Source organism: Carassius carassius, chromosome 22 (assembly GCF_963082965.1).
Source record: "Carassius carassius chromosome 22, fCarCar2.1, whole genome shotgun sequence".
NCBI classification, from domain to species: domain Eukaryota; kingdom Metazoa; phylum Chordata; class Actinopteri; order Cypriniformes; family Cyprinidae; genus Carassius; species Carassius carassius.
Window position 1 is genome coordinate 1,505,192 of NC_081776.1, and position 16,299 is coordinate 1,521,490.

A 16,299-nucleotide genomic window follows, 5' to 3' on the forward strand; every position below is an offset into this window, starting at 1 on the left:
CGCTATACTGTACACGCTTCGGTATCATTTAAATAAATTAAACATTATTACCTTCAAACACGATTTAGGAAGGTATGAAATGCAGGATCCAGATACTGTGCTGTTAAAATTAAGATTTCTGGTGAAATTGTTCCCAGAAACGGTTTTAAATAACATACAATTTGACCTCAACTCACAAACATCCTTCATTCGTTTAATAAAATGGTCGTAAAATGCCAGTAACATCAGCAATATTTAACCCTTTTAAGTTTTATATGTGAGTGAATCTTAAAAAAAAAACAAAAAAACAACAACACAATGCACAATATATGTACAACAGGGTTTTCTTTGGTGGGGAAAAATGACCTAGAATTTATAATATTCACCCATTTAGTTTATTTATCGACTGACGTCCTCCACTACAGCAGGGGGCGCTGATGGAGGGTAAAATATTATTACAATAAATAAAAAAAAAATGGTTCAAATAATTAAGAAGCTGATGATATTTCCTCGTTTTGAATAATAAAGTAAACAGTCGCTTCTAAAACTTCCCACAATGCACTGTAATCCACAATATTTTCTGTGCTTTTGCAGCAATAGCCACACAAATTCATAAAAAAACTCAACAAATAGAAACCGGATGTGTAGAATATGACATTGTTAAACTATATATATATATATTCTCTCTAATTTAAAAGGGAAAAAATGACCTAGATTTGATCATATTTAGTTTGTAAATCAACTCACGTCCTCCGCTACATCAGGGGGCGCTAATCAAGGAAAAAAAAATGGTTTAAATGGTTTAAATGGCTAAAAGGGTTAATGGGATTTCCTCGTTTTGAAGAATAAAGGTAAACAGTCATTTATAAAACATCACACAATGCACTTCAACCTGATACTGGCCGTCCCTTTGTAGCGATCGCAACACACACTCATAAGAAACGAAACAAAACCGTGAGGCGATGCTGACTGGAGGATGGAGTGCTGAAGGGATGGAGTGAGATTTCTCGGTCATTCCCGACCGTTACTTAAAGATGAAGTTGAGGAGGACCTGGAGGAAGATGAGGAAGAGGATGATGGACACGTCTCGACGCGTGAGGAACGAACTCTCTGATGCCGACTGACTCGCCACTCGACTCCTCAAAGCGTTGACGGTCCTAGACGCCCGTGATGAGACAAACCAAAGTTAATATTCTGGTTTCCAAGCATTTCTTATAAAAGTAGGAGAAGAGAAGCCGTTTCACCTGTTAATGTCTTCCTGGGTTTTTCTGATCGACTCAATGGCACTTTGGATTTCACTCAGATCTGTTCCTTTCTTTCTGAGGCGGCTGTTGTGTTTGCTCTTGTGCCCTGAATCAAAGATCATGATGAGTTTGTGGATTGTTATAAGCATGTGTGTGTGTGTGTGTGTGTTTGACGTACTCTCGCTGCCTGAAGAGTCCTGGTGGTCCGGCTCCGGTGACGAACAGCCACTTTCTGGACTTTTGGGTTTGTCACTCTTATGTTTCCGCTTTGGTCCCGTCACCTGATCAAACACACACACACACACACCGACAAGAGCAGGACATTCACATGTTTCAGTCTTTATGTTATGGTTAAGACAGTCTGAATTGTGTATGTGATTCTCAGATATTTTTGAAAGGCTTCAAACAGGGTCCAAAATGAACTTTTTTCCACATCTGCCAATGGCAAGTGAGGTAGGAAAAAGTTCTATTAACCATGAATATTAAATACTGGCCATGAAGCTGCATTTTTAGATTAAAAACATGCTATTATTTATAAAACAATGGAATTATTATGCAGTTTCTCGTCTATTTGTCATTAGCAAGTTGCAAATTCGAATTATTTTTTTATTATCATATTTATTTTTTATTTTAATGCAAATAAAATTTCTAATCATTTAAAAATGCATATTTAAATAAGCAAATTATTGTTTTTTAAATGGAAATTTAATTGATTATATTTTAATTTATTTATTGTAAAATTTATTGTTTATTTTAATATTTTGTAAATAAAAAAAATATATAGTGAAGTAGCATTTCTATCAAACACGCTAATGTGCACATACATTCACATCATAGCCAGCTTCATGTGTCAGTACTTCATGGCTTTTTTATGATATCCCAAGATTTATAATAATTTATTTTATTACAACATTTATTTTTTTGTTTAAAAGAAAATTGTGTTTATTATTTACTATTTTTTTTATTTATGTAAATTTATATTTAATTTCTTTAATATTATTATACTTATTATTTATATAAATGCAAATTAAAATTCTAATAATTTTTGTATTTAACGTTACATTAATCATTTATTTACATCTTCTGGAATATCACAAACAAATGTTGTAAATAAACATTCCATCCAATGTGTTCAAGATCTTTTGAATGCAATATTCCAGGATTCACAAACCAATGTTAATTTTGGACCCTCGCTGCAAAGACGCATCCCTGATGCAAACAAAAAAACAAACAAAATGCTAACAAAAATCACACAGGCATGCATGTGAGTCACTTGCAAATGCCAAAGAGCACACAGGAAAAAACAAAAGCTGAAAATGAGGCAGAACGGTCATGTGACCAGGTCAGGCAGCAGATGACTGGTTGCTTTGCAGAATGGTGATCGGTTGTTTGAAGAATGGACAGAGAGCGCCGACGGCGGCAGGCATGATGTGATGGAAGCAGAGAAAGGGATTGTGGGTAGAACGAGGGAGGGGCGGAGACAGAAGGACGTACCTGGCTCAGGTAATTGTCCCTCCGGGAGCCCTGCTGGGTACTGAGACTAACTACACTGGCTGAACGTACCATAGGCGTCCTGTGGCGCACTTTGGTCTGAATAAAGCCGTCTTTCTCGAACTGAATCAGATCGTTGAGTGGATCCCACGGACGAGTGCTAGGACACAGAGAAACACACCGTCCTCACAGTAAACGGGACATGCTACAGTGCCCTTCCTGTCCAGCAGGGGGCAGCAGCTGTTATGAAAGGAAAGGCCGGCGTGACTTACTCGGCGTAGCGGTAATGCCACTCTCCGGTGACCGGGTCCTGCTCGAACAGAGCGGGAGTCCACTCCTCACACTTGGCCTTGCGCTCGCGTGCCGCTTTCCTCTGGACCTCCTCCAGGATGAACTTCTCATTGGTCGCCTCCGTCTGGTCCTTGTTATTGATGGCTCGTGTCACATGTTGCCACAGCCTGAAGATGAGAGAGAAAGACTAATGAAAATGTGTCCGTTTTCCTAATTAGGGACTAGAGCTTTACGCAGAGCCCTATCAAATGCATTTATTTTATGATTATTTTTTTCAAATTTTCTGTATTAGTTTCTCTGCATTTGATTTAAAATATTTTTTTTTCTAACATTTTTTTTTTCTGGATTCAATTTTTGATGTAATAATATAATAATACATTTATTAATTGAAAACAATAATTAGAGCATTAATAATTTGAAAAATATTAAAATCATTTCTGGATTGTGTTTTTTTAATGGTTTAAAGTTTTTGGATTCCATTTTAAATATGTATTTTTATTATATATATATATATATGTATTCAATTGTTTTTGTTTTAATTCCATTTGAAATATAATTGGTAAAACATATAAAATAATATTTCTAGATTCCTTTAGTGTTTGAAAAGCATGTCTAATTAACATTAAATTGTTTAGCAACTTCCGTGTTTTCCTTTAATTTTTTTCTAGATTGAAATGGTTTAATAAAATGTTAATAATCTAAATCATGTCTAATGAAGTGTCCTCAAAAAGCTGCATCGATTTAATAATTTAATTATTACCTTACAATAATAGGGCCCTATGAAATGTTTTCAGAAATTCTGTTGTCTGTTTGATTTTTTTCTTCTTCTGGTTTTATGATTTCATACAAACGTCATAAAAACTATAGTAAACAAATAAATGCATGAACGATTTAGTTAATAAAAAAAATAACAACTCCTTTAATTTCCTTTCACTTTTAGAATTAAAACATGGATGACATTTTTTTATATTATTTAAAATTTAAGTTTGAATAATTGAAATATTATTTTTAGTAGTAACAGCAGTATTTTTTTAGCAGTTTAATAGTCTTTTTGTGGATCAATATTCACAGACACTAGTCCATTTCACAATCAGGTTAATTACACAGCCCTACTTTTGATGAATTCATCAACAATGGTCAAATTCCCATCACATTTTGCATTTTCTGCACTGGGTCCTTCTAAAGTGACGTTCACCGTTACCTCTCGGACTCAAACTCGCTCTGTTCTTCAGGAGGAACGGTGCAGCGGATCAGACGCTTCTGTCTCAGCTCCGGCGTCGGGTTCCAGAATGTCTCCATCTCACCCGTCTTCTTATCGTTGATGAAGACTTCACTGTCCTGTAAAACACACACACAGTGACATACACGCTATAAAAGACATCTAAGAAGCCTTAGTTTCAGGTCCAAACATATTCAGACATGCTAAAATCATTAGCCAGAACTGTCAGTGTCCAAGCTAAGAACCGCCCACTTAGTTTGATTGACATGCAAAGTGACCAAACACATTTTCGGATTTCTACGTAACTTTTAAAGCTGATTTTTTTATGTGCAGGCGGTCTGGTTTTCGACTGTTGTACTCACCCAGTGCCCCTCAAGTGTCGCCAGCACCTCCTTCCCGAGCTTGATCTTCCCGCTGATCTGATTCACGATATCACTGCTGCCGAGGAACGGCTGAAGGACGGGGGAATATCAGTCATGCCATTGAAAAAGAGTCACACGAAGCATCGTTCATTAGTGGATGCTGTGCTGTTATCGGTGTGGCCTTTCTCTCTGCGCCCCACTGTTCTTCTAAATGTCTCAAAAGCGTATAAACACACACACCTTGAGTCTGAACTCCAGTAGAGCGCTGTAGCCCGTCTTCTCACAGGCGATGGACACCTGACCGCCCAACTCCAGAGTCATCGTCCCATACAGGATCCCTGAGAGAAACGCAGACGTGAATACACCAGTGTGTGTGTGTAATGAGTTATTGTAGATGCACATGCTATTTTATAAAACGATAACACACAAATCAGGACAGACAGACGGAAAAACATGATGCTTGCTGAGCTAGACATTAGTCTCCAAGAGATGGGGCTTTAGTAACACTTTATATTAACAATTAAACATTAGTAAGCTTAACTGATAATAAATAAATACATATTTAAAACAATAATATATATATATATATATGACAATTAAATAATAAGACAATTATACATTAATATAAATAAATAAAAATATATACTTTTATATATGCATTTACAACTGTAATATACACGGTGTATATATAAACATTACAATTATTTTACATATACAACAATTGAATAAAAAACATTTATATTAAACATTACTTAATTATTACATTATAAATATATGATAAAATAATTAAACATTCATTAATGTAATAATAAATGTATCATATACAATAATTAATAATTATTCATATTTTATATGTTTATAAATATAGATGATATACACACACACACACACACACACACACACACACACATTTAGAACTGTAACATGTACAGTATGTATACATATAAATTAAATTATAAAAATATAACAAATATAATTTAATTATACAATTATGTATATATACTAATAAATATACAAATAAATGTAAAAGAATATTATAAATATTAACATACATATATATATATATATATAGGTGAAAACACAATACATTTATTACACATGTTATAAAATAAACACATTTACTTACAATTGTATTACATATGATAATATCAATAATAATACAGTATAACACACATCATACATATATAAGCACATGTATATATACACACACATACATATAGACATGAATACATGTATACATATATGTTTAAGTACAATATTTGAATGCACATATGTTATATAATGCAATAACGTTTTAATTGTAACTTAAAAAAGTGTTACCAAACTGTCATGTGCTAACTAAATGAAAACTTTAGATTGGATACTGCACACAAATCTAAATGAGGCCAAACGAGTTACTACAGATGAAGACATAGCTAGATGTGTCCCTACAGAAGACAGCACAGGGGACGTGTGTTAGTCGCGCATATGTGTGTGTGTGTGTGTGTGTGTGTGTGTGTGTGTGTGTGTGTGAAAAACAGACCTTTGCAGTGTGCGTAGGGCATGTTCATCACATAATCCTCTCCTCTGTTCAGAAACGACAGCCTGGCTTCACCGTCCAAGATGGCAGACAAAGAGTTTCCTGAGAAACATGCCAACAAACTCGCAATCAGACGCATGCATGTGTGTGTGTGTGTTGCACAAAATGACATGATTTATTGTAGTGCATCTTCTCTCTTACCGTAAAACTTGGACTTGGCCAGGATGCTGCCGCTGAGACAAAAGCCATCCTTCCTGTTGCTGACGTAAAAGGCTGACACCGGAGGATGATGGGATACCTGGAGGAGGACAGACACTTTATGTCGGTGTGAAGCTCAGTAGAACCTGACTGGAATTAAAGTAGATTTCACTGCTTGACCTGTTCCGAGATGTAGAAGGTTTTGCTATTGGTCTTGGTGTGGAGCCACAAACAGCGAAATGTTTCTCCGATAATGGGGTTGTACGGTTTCTTCAAACCCTGTCAGAGACAAAATTATCAAAATATGACGGAAGATGACATTTCTAGATGTCTGAAGGGTTGTTAGTGTATGTGTATTTACCTTTGGCTTCTTGTAGAATCCAGAAATGTACCATTTGACCACTTTCTTCAGACGGTTATAAGCGTTTTCCTCCACCGCCGCTCTGATGAGTTCGACAAAACACAATTACAATAACATTTCTTTAATAAAACTATCTAAAATCTGATTTGATGTCTTGTGTATTTTTTTTTTAATCAGAGTTTTTACTGCTAAATAACACTAAAAAAATTGTAAAAATTATTTACTTGAAAAAAAAAAAATACACATTAATTTATTAAATTAAATAAATAAATGTTCTAATTTTAATTTGGTTTAAGTTACTAAAAATACTAAACTTATACTAATAAATAAAAAATAATAAATCTTATATAGACATATAAAAAAAAACTTAAACTAAAATTATTGTAAAAAACAAATCAATAAAATCCAATTCAAAATATTAACAAAAACTATAATAGTATTTCATTAATACTAAAATAACACTGATTTTGATATTTTAATTTGCTGATTTGTTTATTATGTTTATTACAATGTGGACAATTTGTTAATTATTATTATTATTATCATTATTATTATTAAAAACTGTAATTATTTCACTTAATATTTATTTACAGTGATTTTACCACATAATTTCTTAATCCATAACTATGCAAAAATTAATTTAAAATACATTGTGTATATAATTTAATTGAAATAAATTCAACAATGTTCATATCAAAATCTAATTAAAATTACACATTTTATGTTTTAACACTAGATATACAGCAATTCCATGTAAGCGTCTTTCCAATGTCATTTTGTTTATTATTTATATACTTTTAATGTAGTTAGCTTTTTTCATTGTCATATTCAAAATTTTTAGTTTAAGCTTTATTAATTCTATGATGTCCTTTTGTCATTTTTATGCCATTTTATATTTATATTAAGCTTTAATTATTTTTTTTTTATTTCAGTTTATATATTTCGAAATTTTGTTTCATCTTAATTTGATATATTATTGCAGCTTTAGTTTTCCTTTTGTTATTTGTGAGCATAAAGGAGCATCTGAATCATCTGAGCATCACCGTGTCTGTGTGTGTTATCATCTTACTCGGACAGGAAGTCAGCGTGATAGTAGTAATCGGACAGTTTGTCCAGGAAGGAGCGTGGCTCCAGGATGAAGGTGGGCAGCACCACTTTAGACAGGTCCATGCCGGGCCGAACCTGCTTCAGGAGAGTCCAGATCAGAGATTTATTCTCCTCTGATACCGTTTCTGTTTGGGACTCTTCGCCTGCCTGAAACACACACACACACACACACACAGCTTGAATGAACAGATTGTGTCATATCCACCACAGACTTACTGCTCATCTCCCAGCTGTCTGCTGTAAAAATAGCCGTCTGAATGTTGTGTAAGCATGTGTGTGTCAATAACACTCCACTCCAGCCAAACGCATGTGAGGACCTCAATAACTCATGATGATAATGTGAGGCTCACACACCTCTCCCAACTCCTCGTGGCTCTGCTCGATGTACGAGGTTTCCCGCAGCGTCTCGTTGGGATCCAGGTCGAGGTACGAGTCGTCCTGTCGCTCTGACGTGTCGCTGTCGCTCTCCTCACTTTTCTCCATCACCTCGTTGTCCCACTCCTCCTGCTCCTGCTCGTTCTCACGATCCGATTTATCCGAGTACAGGTCCGGATCCTTAAACTGGTCGCTGTCGTTAAACCTGACCGATCACACAAACTCTCAGTTCGTATGCGAACACAGGACTTGCATTAATCAGTGACTAGTGGTGCTTTAACTACTTCAGTTTCAGTCAATATATGCATACTGAGTGAAACAATCAGTTCAGAAAATACAACAAGCTAAAATAATGTCTTATTTAGCCTTTATGTGTGTTTATTAAAGTGAATATTAATATTATTATTATTATAAATAGATAAATTACTTTATTATTATTTAGTTGCAGGGATTTTATCATATTTGCTTAACTTCATTTTTAATCGTTAACTTTTTTTTTTTTTAAATGAATGTGAATAAATAATGATAAATACTTTTTTATTATAAATATATTTTAAAAAATCTATATATTTTGTATATTTATATAAATAAATATATATTTATACAAATATAAATGTTATTTTTTTTTAACTTTTTTTTTAAAGACAATTTATGGTTTTGGAAATAAAAACTTCCAAATAGGGAGATTGATTTTTAATGGGATACGTTTTTGTTGAAGCCACGCATTTACATCATTTTTAACTAATATAAAAATATTTTTTAAATAAATTACAATTTATATAAATAATTATATATATTACTTTTTTATATAAATGCTCATAAAAAATTTATATAAAAAAAAATATATATTTTTAAAGACATTTTTTACTTCCAAAGTAGAGATTGATTTTTAACTACATGATTAGTAAGGGTACATGCTTTTGTTGAAGCCATCTGTAATTATTATTTCAACTTTCATTTAAATTCTGCTTCAAATCAAAGTTTGTGACGTGATTAAACTCGTAGCTGCTTGTTTTGGTTCATGGCTTATAACACCTTTATGAAGATGTTTTTAAAATCTCAATGGGAAAAAAAACTGAAGAAGAAAAACAAAAAGTGGACGTTAATGCACTTAATGTAGTCATTTCTGTTCCTGGTCATGTGCCATAAAATAAAAAGTATTATTGTATAAGACTGAACTCTTACTTAAGATTTAAAGGAAATGTAACAGCACTCTACATTATAAATAAATATGCAAGTGTCACTTTTTATCAACGCTGAATAAAATCTTCATCTAAAGAGCTGGTAAGATGACAGCTGGGTGTGTTAATGTCTCACTGAAAGCCCTGCATGTTGTGTGCCCTCAGCAGACTGTAGAAGTTGATTTGCGAGTGCTCTGCGGTCTGCGTCGTCTCCTCTTTGCCCTCTCGGATCATCGTTCGCTTCAGCAAACTCGAGCATTTCAGAGCCAGTTCAAGAGCGTCCATCCAACAGCGGCCTGCACACATGATGCAGTGTGTTATCAAGACTGATGGCACAGTAACATCCAGCTCTGTTCTGTGTGTGTGTGTGTGTGTGTGTGTCTCACCGTCTGATTCTGAAGCCGCTCTGAAGATCAGGTGGCTGCTGGGTAATGGCTGAGTGATGGAGCCCACAGCTTCTCCTTTAGGACCCTGAGACACAAACATACACACTTCATCCAACTATCCAAATAACTATTTACATTAATAAAGGAATATTAAAAAAATTATATCAATATAAAAAAGAGCACATATTGTACATAATTTTTTTTTACATTGTTTTATAGTTTTAAATATATTACATTTAATATGCATGCTTTTTGATATCTGTTTTAATGAATAAATCAATACTTTTATTCAGTGAGGAGGCATTAAATTGATCAAAAGTGACATTTATAATATAACCAAAGAATTAAAGAATAATACTAATAATAACTCAAATAAAGTTCTTCTTTTGAACCCTCTATTAAATTTCCTTTTAAAGAATCCTGACAAAAACAAAAAATTGATTTATTAATTAATTGTTATTAATTATTATAATAAAAACAATTTAATATAAAAATATTAAAAACATAAAAAACATATTCATTGTTAAAATACTAATATTTTAATATATTATTTTATACTTTCTATTCAATTGCTTTAAAAAATAAATCCTGAAAAAAGTCAGCTTCCAAAAAAAATTTAAAAAAAATAAAATAAAAAAATTGCCAACATTGATAATTTAGAAATGTTTCTTGAGCAGCAAATATTAGGATGATTTTTGAAGAATCATGTGACACTGGAGTAATGTTGCTGAAAATTCAGATTTACGTCACAGGAATAAATTACATTTTACTACTTAATAACATAGAAAATACTTATTTAAAATTGTAATAATATTTCACAATATTACTGTTTTTATTTTATTTTTGATCTAATAAATGCAGCCTTGGTGAGCGGAATACACTTCTTATAGACCCTAAACGTTTCTCAAATGTTATTGTGTTTTAAAATATTTAATGTTTAACATCTCTATAATATTTTTTAACATTACATTCAATATATAAGCTTTTATTTTCATTATTTATTAAATATACACATTATACGTACAAATATATAATTTTTTTATTATGCATCCAAGACATCTTTTAGAACCCTAAATGTATAAGAATGCGACTCCAGTGATGTTTTCTGGTGTACCTTGACGGCCCAGATGGACTGTTCGAGCGGGTGGAAGAGCTTGAAGCAGAAGCCGTCCTTCTTGGAGGGTCTCTCGATGAGCTCACAGGCGTTGAGCAGGACGGTGCCGACCCACTGGCCGTTTTTATTGGTTTTATAGATGAGCAGGACGCCTGGCTTCAGCACACACCACAGCTTGGTCCAGCTCTTCAGCGTGCCACGGATCTGAACGAGATAAAACCGACTCGTGAAGGACTGGTTTGATCGTGTGATCCAAAGCGATGATCAATTTAACCTCCTTTCAGCAATGGTTAACTGATGTGCTATCAGTTATGTGAGCATTACTGTGATTATAAGCATGCCTGGTTTACCCCTGCAGCAAGATGGCATAATAAAAAATGGCGTTCGCTTTTTAAATCATGCTTTTGTCCCGTCTGATTTGCTACCAAAATTGAATGCATCCATCTGCTGTGGATGCACTGTAAGAGCTTCTATGAATAACGAGACAATTTTGAGACCATTTATGCAGAGATGTGCATTAAAAGCATTATACAATATGCATTACTAAAACAAGATTTTGCATCATAAAAACAACTTGCTATACACACCTTGGCAATAGAATCTCCTTTGGTTAGTAACATTTTTAGTTTAAGCGCCAGACTCATATATTATTATATAGCTTATGTTTGTAAAGTGGCACAGCTTTTTAAATATCTGAAAGCACAATCTTAACATCAGTCGGTCAAGCATTGTAATATATGATAATCAAGCATTATTTAATGATAGAACTTTAGTATTAGAACTAAATCTTGGTAATCAAGTATGAAAGCATATTTGTAATTTTAACTGAACTTAGCACTGGTCATGATGCTTAAAATATTGATGCTCATGCAGTGTTTCTGTAAAAACACGACACTACTACGACTTATAACAATATAAAACCCACTGAGAATGAATGAGCTGCTAGTAGGGCTGGGCGATATACAAAAGAAAAAGATATCTCGATATTGTCAAAATTTTTACGATATTCGATATATATCTCGATATGTTTGCATTTGCATTTAAATAATAAAAAATAAAACATGATTTTCTTTTGCCCATTAAAAAAAAAAACTATTTAGATTAAACAGCTAATTTAAGCAGTTAAAAAATCTAGACCAAGAGATCACTTACTGCTTTTTATTAAATGAATACATGTAGGCCTATATGTAACTGAAGCAGTGCAAAAGTAACAGTTACAGAAAGTGCATTTTTCTTTTTAGTGCATGCAATTCACAATTTAAACTATGCAACTGGGATAAGTATTTTATTTAAATTTTTTAACAAGTTTTTAAGCTAAGAACACAAGTCTGTCAACTGTCTGTGGTTTTAAGAGAAGCTCTGTGGCATGAAACTATGGTCCTACTGACACTAAAAACCCTCTTAGATGGGGAGCTAGTTGCTGAAGCACATAGCTATTTCTTATATATAAATATATATAAATGAATACCAAAGACTTTTGCATTTTCTCTGTCTATATTATGGAAACTGGTAAACATATCAGTGAAATTCCCCAATAGTAATTCCAAATGGCCATAGCCTATGTTTCTCTATTCAAACATCAGCTGTCGAGTAAGTGCATTTATTTTGCAATCACAAATGCAAACAATACAGTTGAGATCTCACGACAGAACACAGACCGGCTGAACGACGCTTTCATTAAATCACTCAATTCCAGCTTGTTAGTGTTTTCAGATTATCGTCAGCGGCTCTTTCGCAATGAGGAGTGAGCACGTGCGCATGGTTGCCAGATTGCTTAAAATAAGCAAACACCGGGCAGAAAATGTATCCTTGTAACAGTGGAGCTCTGATTGGGAGATTTAAACTCTTGTTATCTGGCAACCGCTATCATTACAGCTCTCGTAGTAGAGGGGCGTAGAGCAGTCAGCAGTTACAGGTTCCTTTTTTGGACATTCGGCGCGTTCTTTTGGGAAAGTATGCTTGAATTTGAAATATTCGATATTCCCGATATATTCAAATTGTACATCGTCGTCAAAATTATTCCGATGTTATCGCTAATATTCGATATATCGCCCAGCCCTAGCTGCTAGGTTCATGAATATTAATCACGTTGTCTGTGTTTGTTCGAACTGATTCGCTGAAATCCACACCAAAGATGTGTATGAATTATTTTAACGGCAAACCTTGAGCCAGTCGGCCATGACAATGACAGACGGATCAGTGATGGTGCTCAGCAGCTCTTTAGTGGCACGCTTCTTCTCTTCCCTGTAGTTCTTCTTTTGCACCTGAATAGACATGCATGCAAAACATCACACTATTAGTCATTAGTAATCGGAATGCATGAACAAAAAATGCACTGGAAGTCTGTATTGATCAGTGTGTGTCATTAATGAGTTTGGCTGTACCTTGAGCGACTCCTTCTTAGTAAGCTTGTTTCCAGACGCCGATATGTCCTTATCTGAGCCATTATAGAGCTTGGTTTCCGACTGCAAAACCAACATAAGTGTTAGGAATTTACACAGCATGATGAACATTATGATATTATGAGCTGCTGGCCTAAATTAATGTGGCATAATCCATACATACATACAAATTATTTACACACACAAATAAATATAAAATAAAAAAATATATACTATATAAATAAATGTATTCAAAATATTCAATTATAAAACAGTTATAGTACAGTATTAAATTGTAATATATATATATTACACACTTTTATTCATAGTTTGGCTGGTCCTGTGACTTATAGTCAGGTGCGACTTATCAAAATTAATTTGACATGAACCGAGAGAAATGAACCAAGAGAAATGAACCAATAGAAAGCATTACCGTCTCCAGCCGCCGGAGGGCGCTCTATACTGCTCAGTGCTCCTGTAGTCTACACTGAAGACATAGAGCGCTCTCTTGCGGCTGTATACAGTAATGTTTTCTCTTGGTTCTTGGTTCTAAATAAATGCGACTTATAGTCCAGAGCGACTTATATATGTTTTTTTCCTCATCTTGGCGTATTTTTGGACTGATGCGACTTATACTCAAGTGCGACTTATAGTCCGAAAAATACGGTATGTATAATTAAATAAAAACAAGCTGAAGACTGCTGGAGGACCAGGCGACCTGTATCCATCGGATCCCAGCCCCAGAGGATCATGGGTAGGGAGTTTACCTTGCTCTTGGATATCGAGTGTGAGGAGTCTTCTTTCAGAGGCAGTGTTTCCTCTTTACCACGATCAAAACCTGCACAAACAAGACATTGTGATTCAACTCAATCGGTCGGGTTGTTATTTCACAACTATCGAAAAAATAACACATGCACAAATCATCATGTTTATAATGCATGTGCATTAATGTTTTGACTTGTAAGTACACAATCATGTGTTTCAGTGTTATTTTTGTTATCATTAATATACTATTATAGTTTATTTGGAATTATTTTTTATTTTCCATCTCCATTTTAATTTTAATTAAAGTGTTAGTAAATTGTGTGTTTTAGTTAAAAAGAATAACCCTGATGCCCAGTAATAAAAAAATGGACGAAAAACATTATCATAATAATACTAAATAGCAAGAAACCATTGTATTTCAGCTAGTTGTCAATGCAATATTTCTCATTTTCATTTGTTTCATTTGAAGTACTAAAATAAAAAATTAAATAAAATAAAACTATATATATATATATATATATATATATATATATATATAGTATATTATATATATATATATATATATATATATATATTTTTTTTTTTACATTAAATGACAAAACACAACAAAATTACTAAAACTTTAAATAAAATTAAAATGTAAAATAAAATAAACGATTCAAAATATAATAAAACTGATTCAAAATATTAGTTAAAACTATAAATGTCTCAGAGGTACTAAAATAACACTGCTGTGCATATAGAAATATTAAATAAAAATCTAAAAACCTTTGGTTTGTCCTGTTTGTCCCCCCTTGTTTAAATTTTAATTCATCACCAAATAAGGATAATTATAAGTCATATTAGGGGAAGTCGTGGCCTAATGGTTAGAGAGTCGGACTCCCAATCGAAAGGTTGTGAGTTCGAGTCCAGGGCCGGCAGGAATTGTGGGTGGGGGGAGTGCATGTACAGTTCTCTCTCCACCTTCAATTTCACGACTTAGGTGCCCTTGAGCAAGGCATCGAACCCCCAACTGCTTCCCGGGCGCCGCAGCATAAATGGCTGCCCACTGCTCCGGGTGTGTGCTCACAGTGTGTGTGTGTGTGTGTTCACTGCTCTGTGTGTGTGCACTTCGGATGGGTTAAATGCAGAGCACAAATTCTGAGTATGGATCACCATACTTGGCTGAATGTCACTTCACTTTCATATATTATGTAATGATCCAATAAAAAGAAATTCAGCAACAAATATCAGTTATAAGTATATACAAACACAAATATACATGTAGGATTTCCATGATACAGACACCAGTGAAATTTCACAATTCTCAACACCACTGACAAGTCTATGAGAGATTGCTGACGTTGCTAATAAACAACAAGGCAGAAAATTCAATATGTTTTCAGCTTACACTTTGGCGAATAGTGGCTTTTTTTAGCATTTAACACAATATCCACATCAAATGCTATACTCATGGCAAACTCAAGAATAATACAATTGTAAATAATTATAATAGCAGCAATAACTCATTGAATATATACAATAATTCCCAGGATAAATTTTGGTAAACAGTGGCATTTTCAGTATTTTAGCAGCTTCACCTGCTCTATATTCAGCAGCTCTAAAACCTGATCCCACACCTGAATCCACTTACATTTAGTCATTTAGCAGACACTTTTATCCAAAGCGACTTACAAATGAGGACAACAGGAGCTCTTTAAGACTAAGAAAAGAGCAACAATATGATAGAAGTACTGTGACAAGTCCCGGTTAGTCACTATAGCAAAGATTTTTTTTATAATAAATAGAAGGATTTAAAGTTTTTGTTTGTTTGTTGGTAAACATGCAAAAATATAATAAAAACAGTACAATAAAAATACATTTCAACTTAACAAACCCTTATAAAATATAAACAGACTTTCTATGAAAGTTCTATAAAAGATTCCATTAATGTTCCAATTGTAACGTTTTTCAGGTTTAAAGATTTCAAATACATTTCAAAAATTCTAAATATGAAGAAAAACGAATAGTTTGACAGTGATGCTTAAATAACTCCATCTTCACTGTTTTTCATGTTTATTTTATTTCAAATAACTAAATGTTTTCATGGTTTGAGTGGTTTCAGTTTAGATGGTGACCCTGAGGAAAGTATAACCCTTCATCGTTATCATAAGAGAAGGCCAAGGACGATGCGTCAATGTCACGTCTGTCAAGACTAGTTAGTTTCTCAGATAACTATAGCACAGCTGTCACTTTATATAACATCTCTACTTGACGGAGTCATTGTCTCGGCTCTGTTGGGTTAAAGTGGAAGAAAATAGTTGACAAGTTACAAGAAATTATGAGT

General features: G+C 33.7%; 1 protein-coding gene across 6 annotated transcripts in view; it reads right to left on the reverse strand.

Annotated features, from left to right (window-relative positions):
- Window positions 1-781: 781 nt before the first annotated feature.
- LOC132098647 (oxysterol-binding protein-related protein 8-like) overlaps window positions 782-16,299 on the reverse strand; it is a 67,361-nt gene continuing 51,843 nt past the window's right edge. For 4 of the 6 annotated variants that reach the window (XM_059504729.1, XM_059504732.1, XM_059504733.1 and 1 more), the window contains 20 exons: window positions 13,976-14,046; window positions 13,212-13,292; window positions 12,990-13,091; window positions 10,828-11,031; window positions 9,714-9,798; window positions 9,464-9,623; window positions 8,126-8,351; window positions 7,734-7,918; window positions 6,665-6,746; window positions 6,484-6,582; window positions 6,307-6,403; window positions 6,109-6,207; window positions 4,827-4,924; window positions 4,587-4,676; window positions 4,207-4,343; window positions 2,987-3,172; window positions 2,718-2,874; window positions 1,402-1,504; window positions 1,224-1,329; window positions 782-1,136 (listed from right to left, as the gene is read on the reverse strand). In XM_059504729.1, coding sequence (XP_059360712.1) covers window positions 1,004-1,136; window positions 1,224-1,329; window positions 1,402-1,504; window positions 2,718-2,874; window positions 2,987-3,172; window positions 4,207-4,343; window positions 4,587-4,676; window positions 4,827-4,924; window positions 6,109-6,207; window positions 6,307-6,403; window positions 6,484-6,582; window positions 6,665-6,746; window positions 7,734-7,918; window positions 8,126-8,351; window positions 9,464-9,623; window positions 9,714-9,798; window positions 10,828-11,031; window positions 12,990-13,091; window positions 13,212-13,292; window positions 13,976-14,046 — 2,501 coding nt within the window. In that variant the 3' untranslated portion in view covers window positions 782-1,003. The remainder of the gene's footprint in view (window positions 1,137-1,223; window positions 1,330-1,401; window positions 1,505-2,717; window positions 2,875-2,986; window positions 3,173-4,206; window positions 4,344-4,586; window positions 4,677-4,826; window positions 4,925-6,108; window positions 6,208-6,306; window positions 6,404-6,483; window positions 6,583-6,664; window positions 6,747-7,733; window positions 7,919-8,125; window positions 8,352-9,463; window positions 9,624-9,713; window positions 9,799-10,827; window positions 11,032-12,989; window positions 13,092-13,211; window positions 13,293-13,975; window positions 14,047-16,299) is intronic. The other 2 variants (XM_059504730.1, XM_059504734.1) reach the window with 1 other exon arrangement.